The sequence below is a fragment of the Helobdella robusta genome, assembly GCF_000326865.2.
Source record: "Helobdella robusta unplaced genomic scaffold HELROscaffold_38, whole genome shotgun sequence".
Lineage (NCBI taxonomy): Eukaryota > Metazoa > Annelida > Clitellata > Rhynchobdellida > Glossiphoniidae > Helobdella > Helobdella robusta.
In genome coordinates, this window is record NW_008704829.1 from 765,308 (window position 1) to 780,389 (window position 15,082).

The 15,082-nt window shown below is 33.1% G+C and overlaps 6 protein-coding genes across 6 annotated transcripts; 2 read left to right on the forward strand and 4 right to left on the reverse strand.

The window, feature by feature from the left end:
• Positions 1-239: 239 nt before the first annotated feature.
• Positions 240-728, reverse strand: HELRODRAFT_176529 (hypothetical protein; the record flags this gene model as incomplete). Its single annotated transcript, XM_009023877.1, has 1 exon — positions 240-728. The coding sequence occupies one exon, from the start codon at positions 726-728 to the stop codon at positions 240-242; it is 489 nt and encodes a 162-aa protein (XP_009022125.1).
• A 1,344-nt stretch (positions 729-2,072) lies between these two features.
• Positions 2,073-3,504, reverse strand: HELRODRAFT_192781 (hypothetical protein). Its single transcript, XM_009023878.1, has 2 exons — positions 3,422-3,504; positions 2,073-3,180 (listed from the first exon to the last, which is right to left on the reverse strand). Exon 2 carries the CDS (start codon positions 3,154-3,156, stop codon positions 2,332-2,334), a length of 825 nt encoding a protein of 274 aa, XP_009022126.1. The 5' UTR covers positions 3,157-3,180; positions 3,422-3,504; the 3' UTR covers positions 2,073-2,331.
• Positions 3,505-3,943: 439 nt separating this feature from the next.
• On the reverse strand, positions 3,944-5,888 carry HELRODRAFT_192782 (hypothetical protein). The gene is made up of 3 exons (XM_009023879.1): positions 5,680-5,888; positions 4,644-5,328; positions 3,944-4,552 (listed from the first exon to the last, which is right to left on the reverse strand). The coding sequence occupies exon 2, from the start codon at positions 5,300-5,302 to the stop codon at positions 4,682-4,684; it is 621 nt and encodes a 206-aa protein (XP_009022127.1). The 5' UTR covers positions 5,303-5,328; positions 5,680-5,888; the 3' UTR covers positions 3,944-4,552; positions 4,644-4,681.
• A 1,798-nt stretch (positions 5,889-7,686) lies between these two features.
• Positions 7,687-9,225, reverse strand: HELRODRAFT_176532 (hypothetical protein; the record flags this gene model as incomplete). Its single annotated transcript, XM_009023880.1, has 1 exon — positions 7,687-9,225. One exon carries the CDS (start codon positions 9,223-9,225, stop codon positions 7,687-7,689), a length of 1,539 nt encoding a protein of 512 aa, XP_009022128.1.
• Positions 9,226-9,768: 543 nt separating this feature from the next.
• HELRODRAFT_192783 (hypothetical protein) lies at positions 9,769-11,856 on the forward strand. The gene is made up of 4 exons (XM_009023881.1): positions 9,769-9,932; positions 10,085-10,119; positions 10,592-11,785; positions 11,826-11,856. Exon 3 carries the CDS (start codon positions 10,612-10,614, stop codon positions 11,194-11,196), a length of 585 nt encoding a protein of 194 aa, XP_009022129.1. The 5' UTR covers positions 9,769-9,932; positions 10,085-10,119; positions 10,592-10,611; the 3' UTR covers positions 11,197-11,785; positions 11,826-11,856.
• Positions 11,857-12,663: 807 nt separating this feature from the next.
• On the forward strand, positions 12,664-15,049 carry HELRODRAFT_192784 (hypothetical protein). The gene is made up of 3 exons (XM_009023882.1): positions 12,664-13,105; positions 13,151-14,288; positions 14,317-15,049. The coding sequence occupies exons 1-3, from the start codon at positions 13,069-13,071 to the stop codon at positions 14,378-14,380; spliced, it is 1,239 nt and encodes a 412-aa protein (XP_009022130.1). The 5' UTR covers positions 12,664-13,068; the 3' UTR covers positions 14,381-15,049.
• Positions 15,050-15,082: the final 33 nt, after the last annotated feature.

A 15,082-nucleotide genomic window follows, 5' to 3' on the forward strand; every position in this document is an offset into this window, starting at 1 on the left:
AAAAATTAGACAACCTAAAAACTGTGTTGTACTAAATTTTGATAATAAATACCTCCCCCAAAATAAAATATCCGCCACTGTATAGATACTACAAAATTAGATGTATTAATACGGTAAGTAGACATTCAAAATCATTTCATAAAAAATGTTTCAAGCATTTATTTATAAGAATGAAATAACTAGGCTATATCTGAAGATTTAGGTATAGATACGTATATAAAAGAAACAGTCAAATGATGTTATAGCTGCTTGTCGTCACTGACAGACTCGTCACTTTCAGCAAATTTTGAAATCATTTTGTAGCAATCCTCGAGTCTGGTCACCACCGAATACATCAGGTTAATCCATTGTGGTGGGTTTTTATCGTCGTAGAAATGTCTCATGTACAAGAACACAGACATACAAATGGTAACAACGACACCTACAATGAAGCAGAGGTGCATTCCTAATTTCCTACATCTATTGCTCCTCCGGTTCGGACGAGGGTTATGGAAAGCGTCACCATTTGGCAGGTTCATTTGTACCATTTCATCTAGAAATCTTCTCGCTTCGTCATTTAAGGGGTGTTGTATAATAACATTAATATGGCCCTCTTCCGGCCTATCTAAGTTTCTTGGATCTGGCACTATTACAATCTCCCTTTGGCGCATTTGCCTTCTTAGTTCTAACACTTCCTCAGGTAGGTTTTCATCTTCCGGATCTCCAGGAGGCCCAGGTTCCATTTCCATTTCCGCTTTTGCTTGGGTTTTTAGTTTTGTTCAAATCTTACGTCACAGGAAGTTGTTGGGTTGAATGAAAGTTCCGACTGTTGATTTCTTGCAAGTCTAAAGTTGATTTCTTTTGAGCTTGAAAATTTGAGTTTTTTGAAGTTGAGTTGGTCAATAGAAGATAAAATGTTCTGTAAATATTTATAATATTGAAAAATATTTGTTTTAAATGAAGTTATTAACAACATTTGGTGATTTATTCGTGAGTATAATTTTTTTCTATTTGTGAAAAACTAAATTAAATTGTTTATTTAAAAAATGGGTTGGGCGGACCCTTGCTTATTGATCAATTTAAAATTAGCAAAATCACTAAAATACATGATTGGATACAATATTTTGAAACATATTCTTTGAACAACTGATTGAAAAGCTGAAAAACACAAGCATTTGAGATTTTAAAATTGCACTTTTCATGTAAAATAAATATTCTTAACTGATGAGTTTTAAATCGATGAACTTGTCTTTTGATATAGAGAACTTACTATATGGGACCAAGCTGTTTACTCCACTTGCTAAAATTTATTTGCAACACAACGATTTAAAACACATTTTTTTTCATTTAAAACGATATTTTTTAATTTAAAAGTTGAAAACTAAAAAATACAACACGCAGAGTTGATCCACGATAAAAATTACACAGCGTTTATCACTGTAGCGAAATGAAAAACTGTTCTCCGTTTATGTGTATGTTTAATATACTGTATTTTTTTAAAAATACTTACAGATACAATATCAAAATTACATATTTAAGCATGGGATTGTGGGATGGTTCCATCTAACTTTTCGAAGTAAAATTTGAAATTACTTCAACGTTAATAAGTATTTAGTATTTACTCTCACGGCTGCTACTACCACCACTACTACTGCTGCTGCTACTACCAGTATTACTGCTACTGCTGCTACGACTACTGCTGCTACTATTACTGCTACTACTAAAGCTACAACTACAGCTTCTGCTACCACTAGTTTTAAAATCACAGCAGCCAGGGTCAGTATAAAAGCCATCGTGAAACCTCGGGTCGGATAAAGTGGCTTTAACTTTTTAAAATATCTGGTAGTGGGATAGTAGTAGGATTTTATTTCACATAGTAAATACGCTTATATGTTGAAAAACTGAGTCCATCAATTTTTTTTACTAGTTTACATTAATTTGTATAGATATATTTTGAGGTTTCATTTGGAAGGCCCGTTAAATTTGATGATTTGAACAAAATTGTAAATTTGCCAAGTGGTGTAGTAATAATACTGTTAATGATTACTCTTACCGTTGTATTGAAGTTTTTATAGATAGAGATAGAATAATCTGACAAAAATATCATATTTATTGAATTTTCTGCGAGCATCTAATCATTCAGACTTAATTGGATAGCTATATAAAACATAATAAAAGTTGGCTAAAATTTATTTTTAACAATTTTTTAAAAACACTAATCAAAATCTTCATAAAAACTGTTCATAAGAAAATGTCATTTATTAAATCACATAATAGAAGCAGGAATCAGTAAGATGATCATTACTCAAGTTGTATTTTCACTTTTCAATATATTTAAAACAGTCAAAAGGCTTAAATGGTTCGCTGTAATGTTGGCTGGGCACAGGCTGGCGGATGTTTAGGATCATAGTCCCGTTCAGACAAATGTAGCACAATGACGTAAAAAATGACTGAGAACGTAAACACCAAAATCCCGAAAAATAATAAGAAACAGTTTGTAATTTCCTTCCAACATCTACAACAGTAAGAACGGATATCTTCATCGCCGTATTCTTCTTCTTCTACAGTCGATAAGCAATCGTCATTAAGTCTTTTTTTCTCTGAACTTGCATCTATCGGAGATGTGGGAGGTGTGGGTTCTAACGGAGTTCCTGGCTCTATCGGATGTCTCGGATCTGTCGGGGATTTTGGCTCAACGGGAGCTTTTGGTTCTATCGAAGCTTGTTGTGCTACTGAGGCTCGTTGTTCTACCAAACCACGTGGCTCTGATGGGATCCCGGGTTCTGTAGAGACTGTAAGCTCAATCGACGTTGTAGTGTCTGGCTCTACCAATGTTTCTGGTTTCATTTTATTTGCAGTTGTCGATAATTTTGAAATTATTGGCAATGGGGTCTTAACATGTGATGAATCAACCCTTTTTCTGTCAGTTTGTTTTTTTGATGGAACCCACGATATGTCAGCATCATCAATTTTACATTTCAACTTTTGCTCCTCCAACACTTCCACTTCCTCGTAATGTTCATCGTCTTTGTCGCACTGATCGTTGTCGTCTCTGATTCCATTTACTTTAATTGTAGCTCCTGAAGTTGTAGTAAATGTAGTTGCTGCGGTTGCTACAGCGCACATATTGTCGTCGGTCGTCGAAGATGACGGAGAAAAATCCTTTTTATCCCCCATCTTGTTTTCTTTCTAGATTATTATGTTTATTAATTAGAAATTTGTTTAGTTAATAAACTCTATTGACGCAGTTAATTTATGATGTCAAACATTTCAATGCAAATAACTAAAAATTTTAACAAAATTTTAACAAAATTTTTCGACTGAATTGGATGCTAAATTAGAAAATTTTTCATTTACATTCTATTACTACTTAGTATTTGTGTATTTGTTATTTTATTTGACAAGATGTAAGCGTGTAAAGAAATAATTTTTATAAATTTACCTTGGGATAAATCGTATGAAGAGCCAGAATTTAGTAACCAGAACTTTTTTTTTAAATAGAATTTACTTCTACACGAAATTTTTTAAATGTATTTTTTTATTTAAATAATAAAATCTTTTTTGAATTTAAAAAATTAGCAAACAATATTCAGGAAAGAATCGAAATTGTGTTTTATTATTACTTATTCGTTAAATATACACATGTATGCATACATGCACATAACTTATTCATATGTACTCACACACACACACAAACAAGTATCTAAACAAGGGATAGTTGGATACTGTTCTCAAATGTAAACGTATGTCCGTTGTTATGATTGTTTAATTCATAAACTCACCAAACACTTCATACGCTGTAATACTTTATTATTGAAAATTTTTAAAGCCAGAATTGGAGTTGGAATCTGTCGGAGTCGGAATATTTTTTTTTTTATTCTGGAAAATGTTACAAATATGATTTTTTCAGAATCATGCTTCTTAGAGGGTGTATGACTTACAATCATTTATATACTGATAACAATAAAAACTAAATATAATTTACTAAGAACAACAATTCCATTCAACTTATTTTGAAGTGATTTTTGAAGTATTTTTCATTTAGTAATGGTACATAAGTAAAATTATGATGCAAAAGTTGTAACAATTTTCTGGGAGTTGGAACACAAAAAATTTGTATCCGCTTGTATTCCTACTACTACTCTACTACTACTACCACTACTACATTTGTAACTGCTACTACTACTACTACTACTACTACGCTAGTAAATTTACTTCAACTACTTCTAATAATAGCAGTACTGCTACTACTAGTGCAGCAGCAACTACCAAATCTATTACTACTAATACTTTTACGACTTCCATAATGACAATAACGAAAAATAAAAAATACTAAAATGAAAAAGTAATTAATGAGAATACTTGTGGAAATATATTTTATTATTTCTCAACTCAATAAAACCGTTCATCATATAAAATTTCTGATACTTCAATATGAAGTTTTACTGCAGGGTAATCTATCAGTTAATACATTTTCCAGTGAATGTCTTTTAAGCAAATATTGATACGACTAAATGAATATTGATTAAACACGAATGGCCGTTTAGGGATTCGCCCATAGAATACCTAAACTGTAAACTAGATTACCTACTACAGATTGTCAATCACAGATTTCAAATCCCGGATTACATATTAAGGATCACAGGTTACAAATTACCGTATACAAATCACGGATTACATATTACAAATCCCAGACCGCCAATTACGGATTACGTTGACGTAACTTGTAAAGGACATAAAACGAGCAGAAGCCACCCAAGGCCAAAATGACCATGGCCAACCCAATGGCGATCCTAAAATATTTTTTATCCCATCGCCGAATAGTAAAATGACGTGGCTGTTGTCGGAAAAAAAGTCCTGTTGGCACTTCCTGGGCTCCCACATCCGCATTTATCCGTCTTTCTGGTCTTGTCTCTGCCGGAAATTCTTCTGCCTCTTCACCTATCTCTATGGATCCACACCAACTACTACTTTCACTTCCATCTTGACTTCTATACCCCAACAGAGCCGTTTTTTCTGTTGCGCTATTTCCATCAAGATTCCACCATCTGCCTCGACAAATATATTTGGGATTTGAGAACAAACTGGTAGTGGCGGTCGTAGTAGCAGTAGTAGTAGCAGCCTCAGCAGCGTTAGCAGTAATGATATTATTATTTGTAGTAGTGGTAGTAGCGATGGTGGATGCAGTAGTACTAGTAGCCGCGGTTACGAAGACGTCGGTAAATTGGGGAGGATTTTTTTTAACGGGGTTGTCATCTTCTAATTCTAAGTTTTCTACTTTAGAACCCCCCGTTGGAGTAGGTGGCTTGTTTCGGGCTTCCATTCTTTTTGACTGGTCAGATGAAAATTCTACTGTGAAATGGTCAATAAGTTTTAAATTGATACGCAAATAACAATTGTAAAACAAATTGACTGGAGATGTTTGCATAATTGAAAAACGATTTAATTGAAAAATTCTTTATTTACTAATTGAGATTTTGAATTTGAAATGAATGAATATTATTTTACATTTATGGTATGTGTTAAATTTTCTAAAAATAAGAAATTCTTGTTAAAAATTTGAGTAAATTTTATAAACACAACGTACAAATTTATTTGGTATTAAATTATTCCGTAAATTAAATGAATATGTAATTTATGTTTTAATAAAAATATTAGCTAAAATTATTTATAAAAGCAATTTTCATATGAAAAAAGAACCTTTTGTTGCACAAAAAATGGGTTAACCAGATTTTTATAACCTAATCAACCGCGTACACACAGAGAAATTCAACGAATTTAATAAAAAATGTAAACTTTTTTGATTAAAACAAAATAAAATACATTTATTTTAGAGTAAAATGATCAAATTTATGCTTATTGAAAATATTTCAAAATTATTACGACAAGGTAAAAGCAGCACGATTTTTTTTCATAAAAACATTAGTTTGCAATAAAAAAAATTTTGTCGGACCTACACACACACAAATTGATTTCACACACTCATAACTCTCTCTCTCTCTCTCTCTCTCTCATTCTCTCACAGACACACACACAAACACACACAGACACACACACTTATTCATGTATACTATGCGTTATTTATGATAAGAAATTTATGTAATTTATTTTTAGTAATTCAAGTAAGCCACTACTGATTGGGTTTTTCATTACAAAATTTTACAAAACAATCCAGCGAAAATTATTACTACTTAGCAAACGAATCATTTTCAGTATTGGAATTGAACTATAGCACTCGAATTTTAACTTGGCACTGACCTGAAAGCGACTTTGCATTAGACCATATGATGGTAATATTATAATATACTGCTGCTACTACTTATACTACTATTACTACTACTACTACCACCACTACTACTACCACCACCACCACCACCACTACTACTACTACTACTACTACTACCATTACTACTACTACCACCACCAATACTACTACTACTACTACTACCGTTACTACTACTACCTACTACTACTACTACTACTACTACTACCTACTACTACTACTACTAAAATTCTAAACTCAGGACACGAATGGCCGATTTGTAGATTTGAAAGCCTATAGATGAATTGTCCGGATCCAGTGCTTCCGATAAGGTCACTCCGTTGTTTATAATCCCACCATTCGATCCCAAGAAGGCATCCGTCACGTCTCAAGCGCCAGGGACATCAGTCGAAGAGGGAAGCTCCGCTTGACAACGATCCAGAATTTGGAGAATGTGTCGCTCGCAAAAGCGCCTGTCAGGTCTCTGGTATTAACCTGATTGTAGACATGTTCATCTACATCGTTCACCTAGTTTTCAGAGGATTTCTTAACAATCAGTAATACTGCCATTAATACAATATTCAAAAAATTATAATTATATTTTATTGAATTGTATTGTATTATATTATATTATAATATATTATATATTTATTTGTTTATATAATATTATATGGCAACAGAAATAACCGCTACTGAATTTTTAAATAATTTGGGAATGGTAACAGCAAGTTATTTTTAGTTCTAAACACTCTCACACACACCACATGCACACACACATACACATATATTCACACACACACACACACACACACACCACACACGCACACGCACACACAAAACTACACAGGTTCACTTAGACAAAAGCAAAAGTTATTTAGTAATGGGATTATGTATTTTATTGATACTATAACAATCAATAATAATCATGGTTCAAAGAAATACTATTATTTTACTACTACAGTGTAATAGTATTATTACTATGGTTTGTTATTTAAAATCATTTGTTTTTAGGTGATATTGTGATTAAAAGCATTAAAAAGCAGATAGATAAATATATTTCATTAATATTTATAGTAATTTATTAGTATTAATTTTATTATTATAATTATTAGTAGTATTAGTAGTAATGGTAGTAGTAGTAGCAGCAGCAGCAGTAGTAGTAGTAATAGTAATAGTAGCATTAGTAGTAGTAGTAGTAGCAGTAGTAGTAGTAGTAGCAGTAAGTAGTAGTAGTAGCAGTAAGTAGCAGTAGTAGTAGTAGTAGCAGTAAGTGGTAGTAGTAGTAGTAGTAGAAGTTGTAGTAGTTGCAGAAGCAGAAGTAGTTGTAGCTGAAGAAGTAGTAGAAGCAGTAGCACTAGCAGTAATAGTTGTAGAAGTAGCAGCTATAATATTAGTAGCAGCAAATGCAGCAGCTTCAGTAGCAGCAGTAGTAAATGTAGTAGCAATCACATTCTCCAGGTCTTTTCAGCGTGAAATGGATTCAAGTTAACAACGTTCACTTTTCGTCCGGTTGATAATTTTGTGCTCAGGCTTTCGTATCTATTTCTATTGTAGAATATGTTGCGTGGGTTGATGTAATTGTTGTTGCTGGATGATTTGTTGTTGTTGTTAACGTTGTTGTTGTTACTGTTGTTAGTGTTGTTGTTATTGTTGTTACTGTCGTTAAAGTTGTTGTTGTTGTTGGTGGTGGTTTTGCTGGTGTTTTTGGTGACGTCAAAAGAGGTTTTGTGGTTTTTGGTGTTTTTTAGGTAATTAGCAGTTTTGTAATTACTGCCATCGTCACTTGTTTCTATGACTTTTTCGGTAGTTTGCATGTTAGCATTACCATCATCATAAAGGCAGTCGGTGCTATTGTTGTGAATGTGGCTGTTGTTAATGTCATCAAACATGTCAACGAGGTTGTTATTGTTGTCAAACATGTTGTTGTCAATGAGGTTGTTGTTATTGTTGTCAAACATGTTGTTGTCAACGAGGTTGTTGTTATTGTTGTCACCAAACATGTTGTTGTCAACGAGGTTGTTGTTGTTATTGTTGTCACCAGACATGTTGCTGTCAATGAGGTTGTTGTTGTTGCTGTTGGCATCAAACATGTTGTTGTCAACGAAGTTGTTGTTGTTGTTGTTGTCATTAATGTCTTTGCAAATATCGTCACATTCCTCATCGTTATCGTCGTCGTTTTTGTTACCACTGAGATAATCTTGTTTATAACTAGAGGTTGTATCTTTGTTGGTGACATCATTATTATTATTATTGTTGTTGTTGTTGTTGTTGTTGTTGTTGATGCCACTGATGTGATCCAACGTGACCAGAGATGGTCTACCTCTGACTTTTGTATACTTAAGCGGAGGAACACTCTTTACGGTTGCCATTTTGTTGATGTCATTTTTGTTGTTGTTATTTTCAATGCTGATGTCGTTGCTGTTGTTGATTGCGACGTGATTGTTGCTACTGACTGTGATCTCGTTGTTGCTGTTAGCATTGTTGATGTCACTTTCGTCGGAGTTTTCATGTCTTGCTGCTGATGTTGATGTCATGATGGAATTCAGTGGCTGTATGGATACTGCTTCCAAAGTTGACGTCATTATGGTCGATGTTTCAATTGTAGGTTTTGTTGCCGTTTCATCTTGTTGTAATTTGTCTGCTCTTGTTGATGTCATTTTGTTGTTGATGTTACTACTACTACTAGCGGCTACTGCTTTTTTCATTCTGGAGCAAATTTGGAAATTTTCGCGGATTCTCGGCGAGATTTTGACGCCCAATCTTTTAAGAAAAGCAAACTTCTCATCAACGCTCAGATAATTGCTATCATCATTTTTGCTGCTCTTGTTGTCAACATTGTTGCTGTTGTTGTTGCCAACATTGCTGCTTTTGCTGTTGCCAACATTGCTGCTCTTGTTGTTGTCAACATTGCTGCTGCTGTTGTTGTTGTTGTTGTAATTGACGTTTTTGTTGATTTTGATGACGTCATTTTCATATTTAGCCATGTTTTGAATGTTTTTGGTTATACCTTTCTATCTTAACTTAGTTTGGCGCTTAAGCTAACTCTTATTGTCGTTATTATGATTAATGTTATTACATACAATGATAATAATAATAATAATAAAGATAATAATAATAATAATTTAATAATAATAATAATAATATTTCTTATTAGTATTGTTGTTGTCGTGTTGTTGTTGCCATTGTTAATGTTATTCTAAATTTGGTAATAGTTTTGAATGATTCATTCTCAATGAACCCTCATAAACTGGTGAATTATTTAACATTACACATTGGCTGCTACAAATTTTTGTTATTACATTCTGTTAAATTACAAAAAATTATTCAAACAGAGAATTTTTAAAGGTTAAATTTTCAAAAATTTTTTAACTTTTCTAAATTAAAAATATTAAATACACAATTACCTATCCTTCCAAAGTTAAATATAAATGTGACTTTGTGTATTTGTGTCTGTGTGTGTGTGGTGTGTGTGTGTGTGTGACTTGCGATATAAACATACATACACGTTTAGAAGGTTTAAATTAATGAAATAAACGAAATTTTTGTCATTAGTTTGCTGACTGGCTGGCCGAAACTTGAAAATTTTTGGAATTTTTTTAAGTTTTTAGTAATAAAACCTATTTCAAATTCATTAAACTCGATATCTTGTTTAAGAAAAATTTAATTTTGAACCTGCAACTAGAATTAAAAAGTTAGTTTCATAAGACGTTTGTTTGTGTTTTAAAATGTTACTATTTTTGTAAGATTTTATTAAATTTTTTTTTTTAAAAAATTGATTATTTAATTAGTAACTTTTGAAAAATTAAAAATTGTACTATTTTAATATAACTAAATTATGTATAGCTAATTTAGCTAAATTGTCTAATATTTACTAAATGGTTATTAATAATTTATAACATTTTCGTGGCATAATATTTAATTTATTTCTTCAAATACTGCAAAACTTGATCGTTAACCAAGTGAAAAATTGAGATACGATATCAACAATTTTTCTATAATTTGAGTTTTGTCTGTGTAAGAAATTGAAATATAAACGAGACGAAACTGGAATTTTTTAGGGGGGAGGGCCATTTATTTGGGGGTACAGTTTTTTGGGGGTGCAATTTGTTTGGGGAGGTGCTCTTTGTTTGGGGGCTGTGCTCTTTTGCAGAGAAGTTTCGAAAAATTTAATAAGTCTTTTTCCTTTGCCATTCACACAAACTTTCCATCTCTCAAGTGTAAAAATTCGTACTATTATTAAAATTTCTTACTTGATTAAAAAAATGTTAGGAAAAGTCGGGATGGTGCGAATAAACCCCTACCTTCCCTGGCTAGGCTAGTAAATGAAAATACCAACAATTTTATTTACAGGACCTCCACATCGTCAAAGTATGACCGCAAGGGACATAGCAGTCAGATTTGAGAAAAAAGAGAGCGGTGAGGAAAATGTCTCATTCGTATCTTCAACTACAAACGCCGCTGCAGCGTCCACTCCTCCTTCTGTAGCTCGACCCTCTTTTCTCCCGGTAGCAGAACCCTTTGTGACTGAGTCTTCTGTGGATGAGTCCCCTGTGGCAGCTCCCCCTTCGTCTCCTGTAGTCCGTCGCCCATCTCCTACCAGCGACTCTTCTGACGGTGCCGACTTTGACAATGAGCCATACATAGAATGGCTGCAACACAGACAGTATTACGACTGTGGTGTTGTGACTTCAACAACAGCAGTCCGAAGGACACCACCATCACCAACACCACCCTCATCACCAGCCAGACGTCTGGAAGACCATAAAAGGGCCCTCTTCAGCTCCCAAATGACTCAAAGAAGTAGAAGCCGCCAGGCCCATTTTGGTTTCGATACGTCGTTTCACAATTTAGAAGCCTTCTTAAGGGAGATAGTCAGCGCTAACAAAAATTTCATAATATTTTTAATCGTTTTATTCTTAGGTGTCGCTATTTTTTTGTATTTCTCAGGTAACTAATCAGCATTCTAATGACAATATGGCAATAAGGAAGGTAGTGTAGTTATTAGGAACTGAACTGTGTTCATGGCAGATATTTCATACAAACATTCGTTTTTATTATTCAATTTAATCACAAAAATTTTATATAAATATTTTAAATAAACCTGTATATGTAAATAATTTAAAATTTAACTGTGGTTTGTTGTCGCTTTGTTGCTTGGTTTCGATGTTTTACAGATGTTTACTAGCAGATCGTATGGATAGTTTCTAAGTTTTTAACATTCATTAGCCATTGCTTTATATAAAATGACTTTGTTTTTATTATGAAATAAACATTTGATTAACTTTTAGAAAAATTTTAATCACGCAAAATAAATTTATATTGCAATGTACATATTCGTAAGAATGAGCTGTTTACTTCAGAACTTTTTAAAATGACATTTCATCCGTATTTCATTGTAACATCTTATAACATTTTTTTCATATTTTGATTCGATTTAAGATTCCATTGTTAACTGTATTATAGGGCATTTTAACAAGTATTTATCAAAATTATGAAATTTTTTCATGTGCATGTCGAAAGAGAGAAAAAAATTATTCAACACTTTCAACGAGTTTGATCATTGTAGTTCATCTAGCAACACCAGCAATAGTGAAATTATCGTAGAATAAAATCTCACCAGAATTAACATAGCCGGGTTTGATAAATAGTAACTGTACCACAATATATCAAAATATTCATGCCAAAACTTCTAAAAAATTGTGTGAATAGTAAACAAAATTAAATTCAAAGTTTATTTCCCACTCAGTTTGAAAGGGTTCGTAAATTTTGAGTCCCATGCCAAACGATCCGATCCTCTAAGCATTCTTCTTCTAGTGTCTTAATGAACAGAAACCACATTACTAGAATTATATTAGCGTAGTTAGTAGCTAGTAGTAAATGTGTTAGTAGTAGCGGCTATTGTAGTAGTAGCAGTGGTTGTAGTAGCTGTGGTTGTAGTAGCAGTGGTTGTAGTAGCTGTGGTTGTAGTAGCTGTGGTTGTAGTAGCTGTGGTTGTAGTGGCCGCAGTAGTCGTGATTGTAGAAGCTATTTCGGGTAAATAACTGCTGTTAAAGACATAAAATCATTGACAGAAACCGTATTCCAAAGTGTTATTATGTGTCGATTTTTTAATTTTCATTCAACCAAATTGAAATAATAAAATTGTCTTGCATTGCTACAAAAAAAAACTGGAATTTTTTTTTCATGCTGAAAATAATTTAATGTTTTCCATTTAGACACTAAGAAGCGCCTATCCCATATCATTCAAACAGAAAAAACTATTTTTATATTTGTGAATGGCAAATTTTTCAAGGGTTTTTAAGGAAACAGCCAGCTTGTTTCAAAAAAGTCCAGCCTGCATTTTTGACTTAATTTATTTTATTTTTAGATAAAATTATTTTGTTTCATTTTAAATTTTAATGAAATTTTATTCAAGTTTATAAGTTTTAACGACTCGCGAACGAATGCTAAAACTATTTTGAAGGTATTTTCTGTTTTTATGATAATCTTTTAAGTTTTTTGATTCAATAAAGTTTTACCAAATTACTTTTATTAATCAAAAAACAATTTTATACAAACGTTTTTAAATATTGTAAATTTTCATGTTGAAATCACACCAAAACATAACATTCATACAAAAAGCAAATTGATTATTGAACGAACAAATCCAAACTCTATTGTTTCATTTATGAGCTAATGTTTGACAAAAATTTTACTCCCAGAAAATTGTAAAAAATTTAGCTATTTAAAAAGAACATTTGCCTCTAAATTTTTTGGAACATTTGCTTCTGTATCAGCTCTAACTTTAACGATACCTCTTTTCACGTACGTCTACAATAATTCCTACTATGTCAGCAACAGCCACTACTGCTGTCACCACAGCTTCTACAGCTGTCTTCGACGTTTTGTCCATTTCAACTATTACGACAGCTACGTCTGCTGCAGCAACCAGTGCTGCTACATCTACTACAACACTTACAGTTTCAACAACTGCTACAACTACAACGGCTGCTGCGTCTGTCACAGTCGTTACGTCTACTACAACTGCCACAGCTAATTTTTTAACCGTCGGTACTTTTGCGTCAGCTGCTACTGGGAATCGAAGTAGTGGTTCGGCAGATGAAGACATCGAAAACATGGCCGATTATCTCGATTCAAACTTTGATTCTTCTTTTGAACGTTCTCGAAGAAGTGATGATTCAACGGTCCAGCTGAACCCCGGAAATGTATTTAGAGTCGGCAAAAGTGTGTATAAATATATAGGACCCCAATATAGAGGACCGGTTATCTTAGGACAACAAGATGAAGCAACGAACTACCGTAGTATGGTACTTGGAAGATACCACAGTGATAGAAACCCATATGGAACAGCCGACAGCTGCAGACCGTCAGATAGAGCAGCCGAAAGTTCAAGACCTCAATACAAAGGAGCGATTCACCCCGGACCACCAGCCGAAACAATGTTCCGCAGTGGTACGGACGCATATGGGGCAGCCGAAAGTAGCAGGCCTCCATATAGAGAAGAGGTTTACTGCAGACCGCAAGATGAAGTCGCGGGCTACTCTAGAAGGCCACTTGGAGTGGCCCACAGTGATACAACGCAGTATGGAGCAATCGCCAGTTGCTCTCGATGGTTTCGTAGAATAACAAATAGAAGTCCAGCTCCCGAATCTCACTTTCCAAAACCGCCAGTGATGACAAAACAAGTAGCTCGTTTAGCAGCAGAAGCTCGCAAGCTACAAAAAAAACGCGCTGCCATTGCTGCCAGAAATGCCCCAGTAATTCCTGAGCCTGATAGCAATATAATTTGTGAACCACGCAGAGGCCTGGCTAGTGCGGGTAGATTTGATGACCCCGATCCAATTATTAGAGTGTCAAATGTACCGACCCGTTGGACTCTGGTGAAAAGACATTTGAGAAGGAACAAACTGATTTATATGGGACTCATCATTACGCTTTTAGGAATTAGTTTATTGATGTTGTTTGCTTACATAGCATATAAGTACCATGGTAGCAGGATGACAACAACAACAGCAGCAACAACAACAACTATGATAACAACAGCAGCAACAACAACTATAACAACAGCAGCTAATACAACAACAGCAACAACTAATGTATCATATTTTGGAAAATTTTCCGACAATGTCTAGTTTCTGAATGAATAATATGTGTGGGTCATACATATCCAATTATTTTTACCATGTAATTAATTTTGAGTGCAATTTGTAAATATAGTGAAACGATTTATTTGAAAATAGATTTAAATTTTTATTTATTGAAATGTAAATTAATTTGATTTATTCCACAATCCATTTCTCCAGTGTGTTTTATTTTTGTATATATAAATATACAAACATTAATATATATGTTAATGAATTTTATTGACCGAATTTTAAATTTTTACTATTTAATGATTGAAAAATATTTTAAATTTATTAAAATGTAAATTTAAGATATTTATATATGCCATTTATTTGGTCTAAACCAGTACTGATATGAAATTTTTCATAAATGTTCCATTATATCATAAATAGTTTTATAATAAAAGGTTCTCTTAGCTTAATTTAATTAGATGAATAGTTAAAAATTAATGAATTTATATGAAAAATTGTACATTCGATACTTGGAAATTGAAATAATTTTCTAATGAGAGTAACTGTGTGTACGTGAGTTTATATTATAGTGTATATTTCTAAATGTATGATGAAGCTTGAATGCTCTATTCTAATGTTTATCTAGAATAATGTGATGAATTTTATCTTAAAAAATTTAAAGTATGTACCAAACATTTGATGCGAATTAATAAATGTATGACAATATATATGTGTGTTCATCGTGAGTTTAGTATTTCTTAAGCCA

Bases quoted from the DNA above. Each gene is read 5' to 3' on its own strand.
- HELRODRAFT_192784 (XM_009023882.1), top strand. From the start codon at position 13,069: ATGTCAGCAACAGCCACTACTGCTGTCACCACAGCTT. The intron at 13,106-13,150 runs CTACAGCTGTCT...CTATTACGACAG, and splicing joins TACTGCTGTCACCACAGCTT to CTACGTCTGCTGCAGCAACC. The intron at 14,289-14,316 runs AACAACAACTAT...ACAGCAGCTAAT, and splicing joins ACTATGATAACAACAGCAGC to ACAACAACAGCAACAACTAA.
- HELRODRAFT_192781 (XM_009023878.1), bottom strand. From the start codon at position 3,156: ATGGGGGATAAAAAGGATTTTTCTCCGTCATCTTCGACGACCGACGAC.
- HELRODRAFT_192782 (XM_009023879.1), bottom strand. From the start codon at position 5,302: ATGGAAGCCCGAAACAAGCCACCTACTCCAACGGGGGGTTCTAAAGTA.
- HELRODRAFT_192783 (XM_009023881.1), top strand. From the start codon at position 10,612: ATGACCGCAAGGGACATAGCAGTCAGATTTGAGAAAAAAGAGAGCGGT.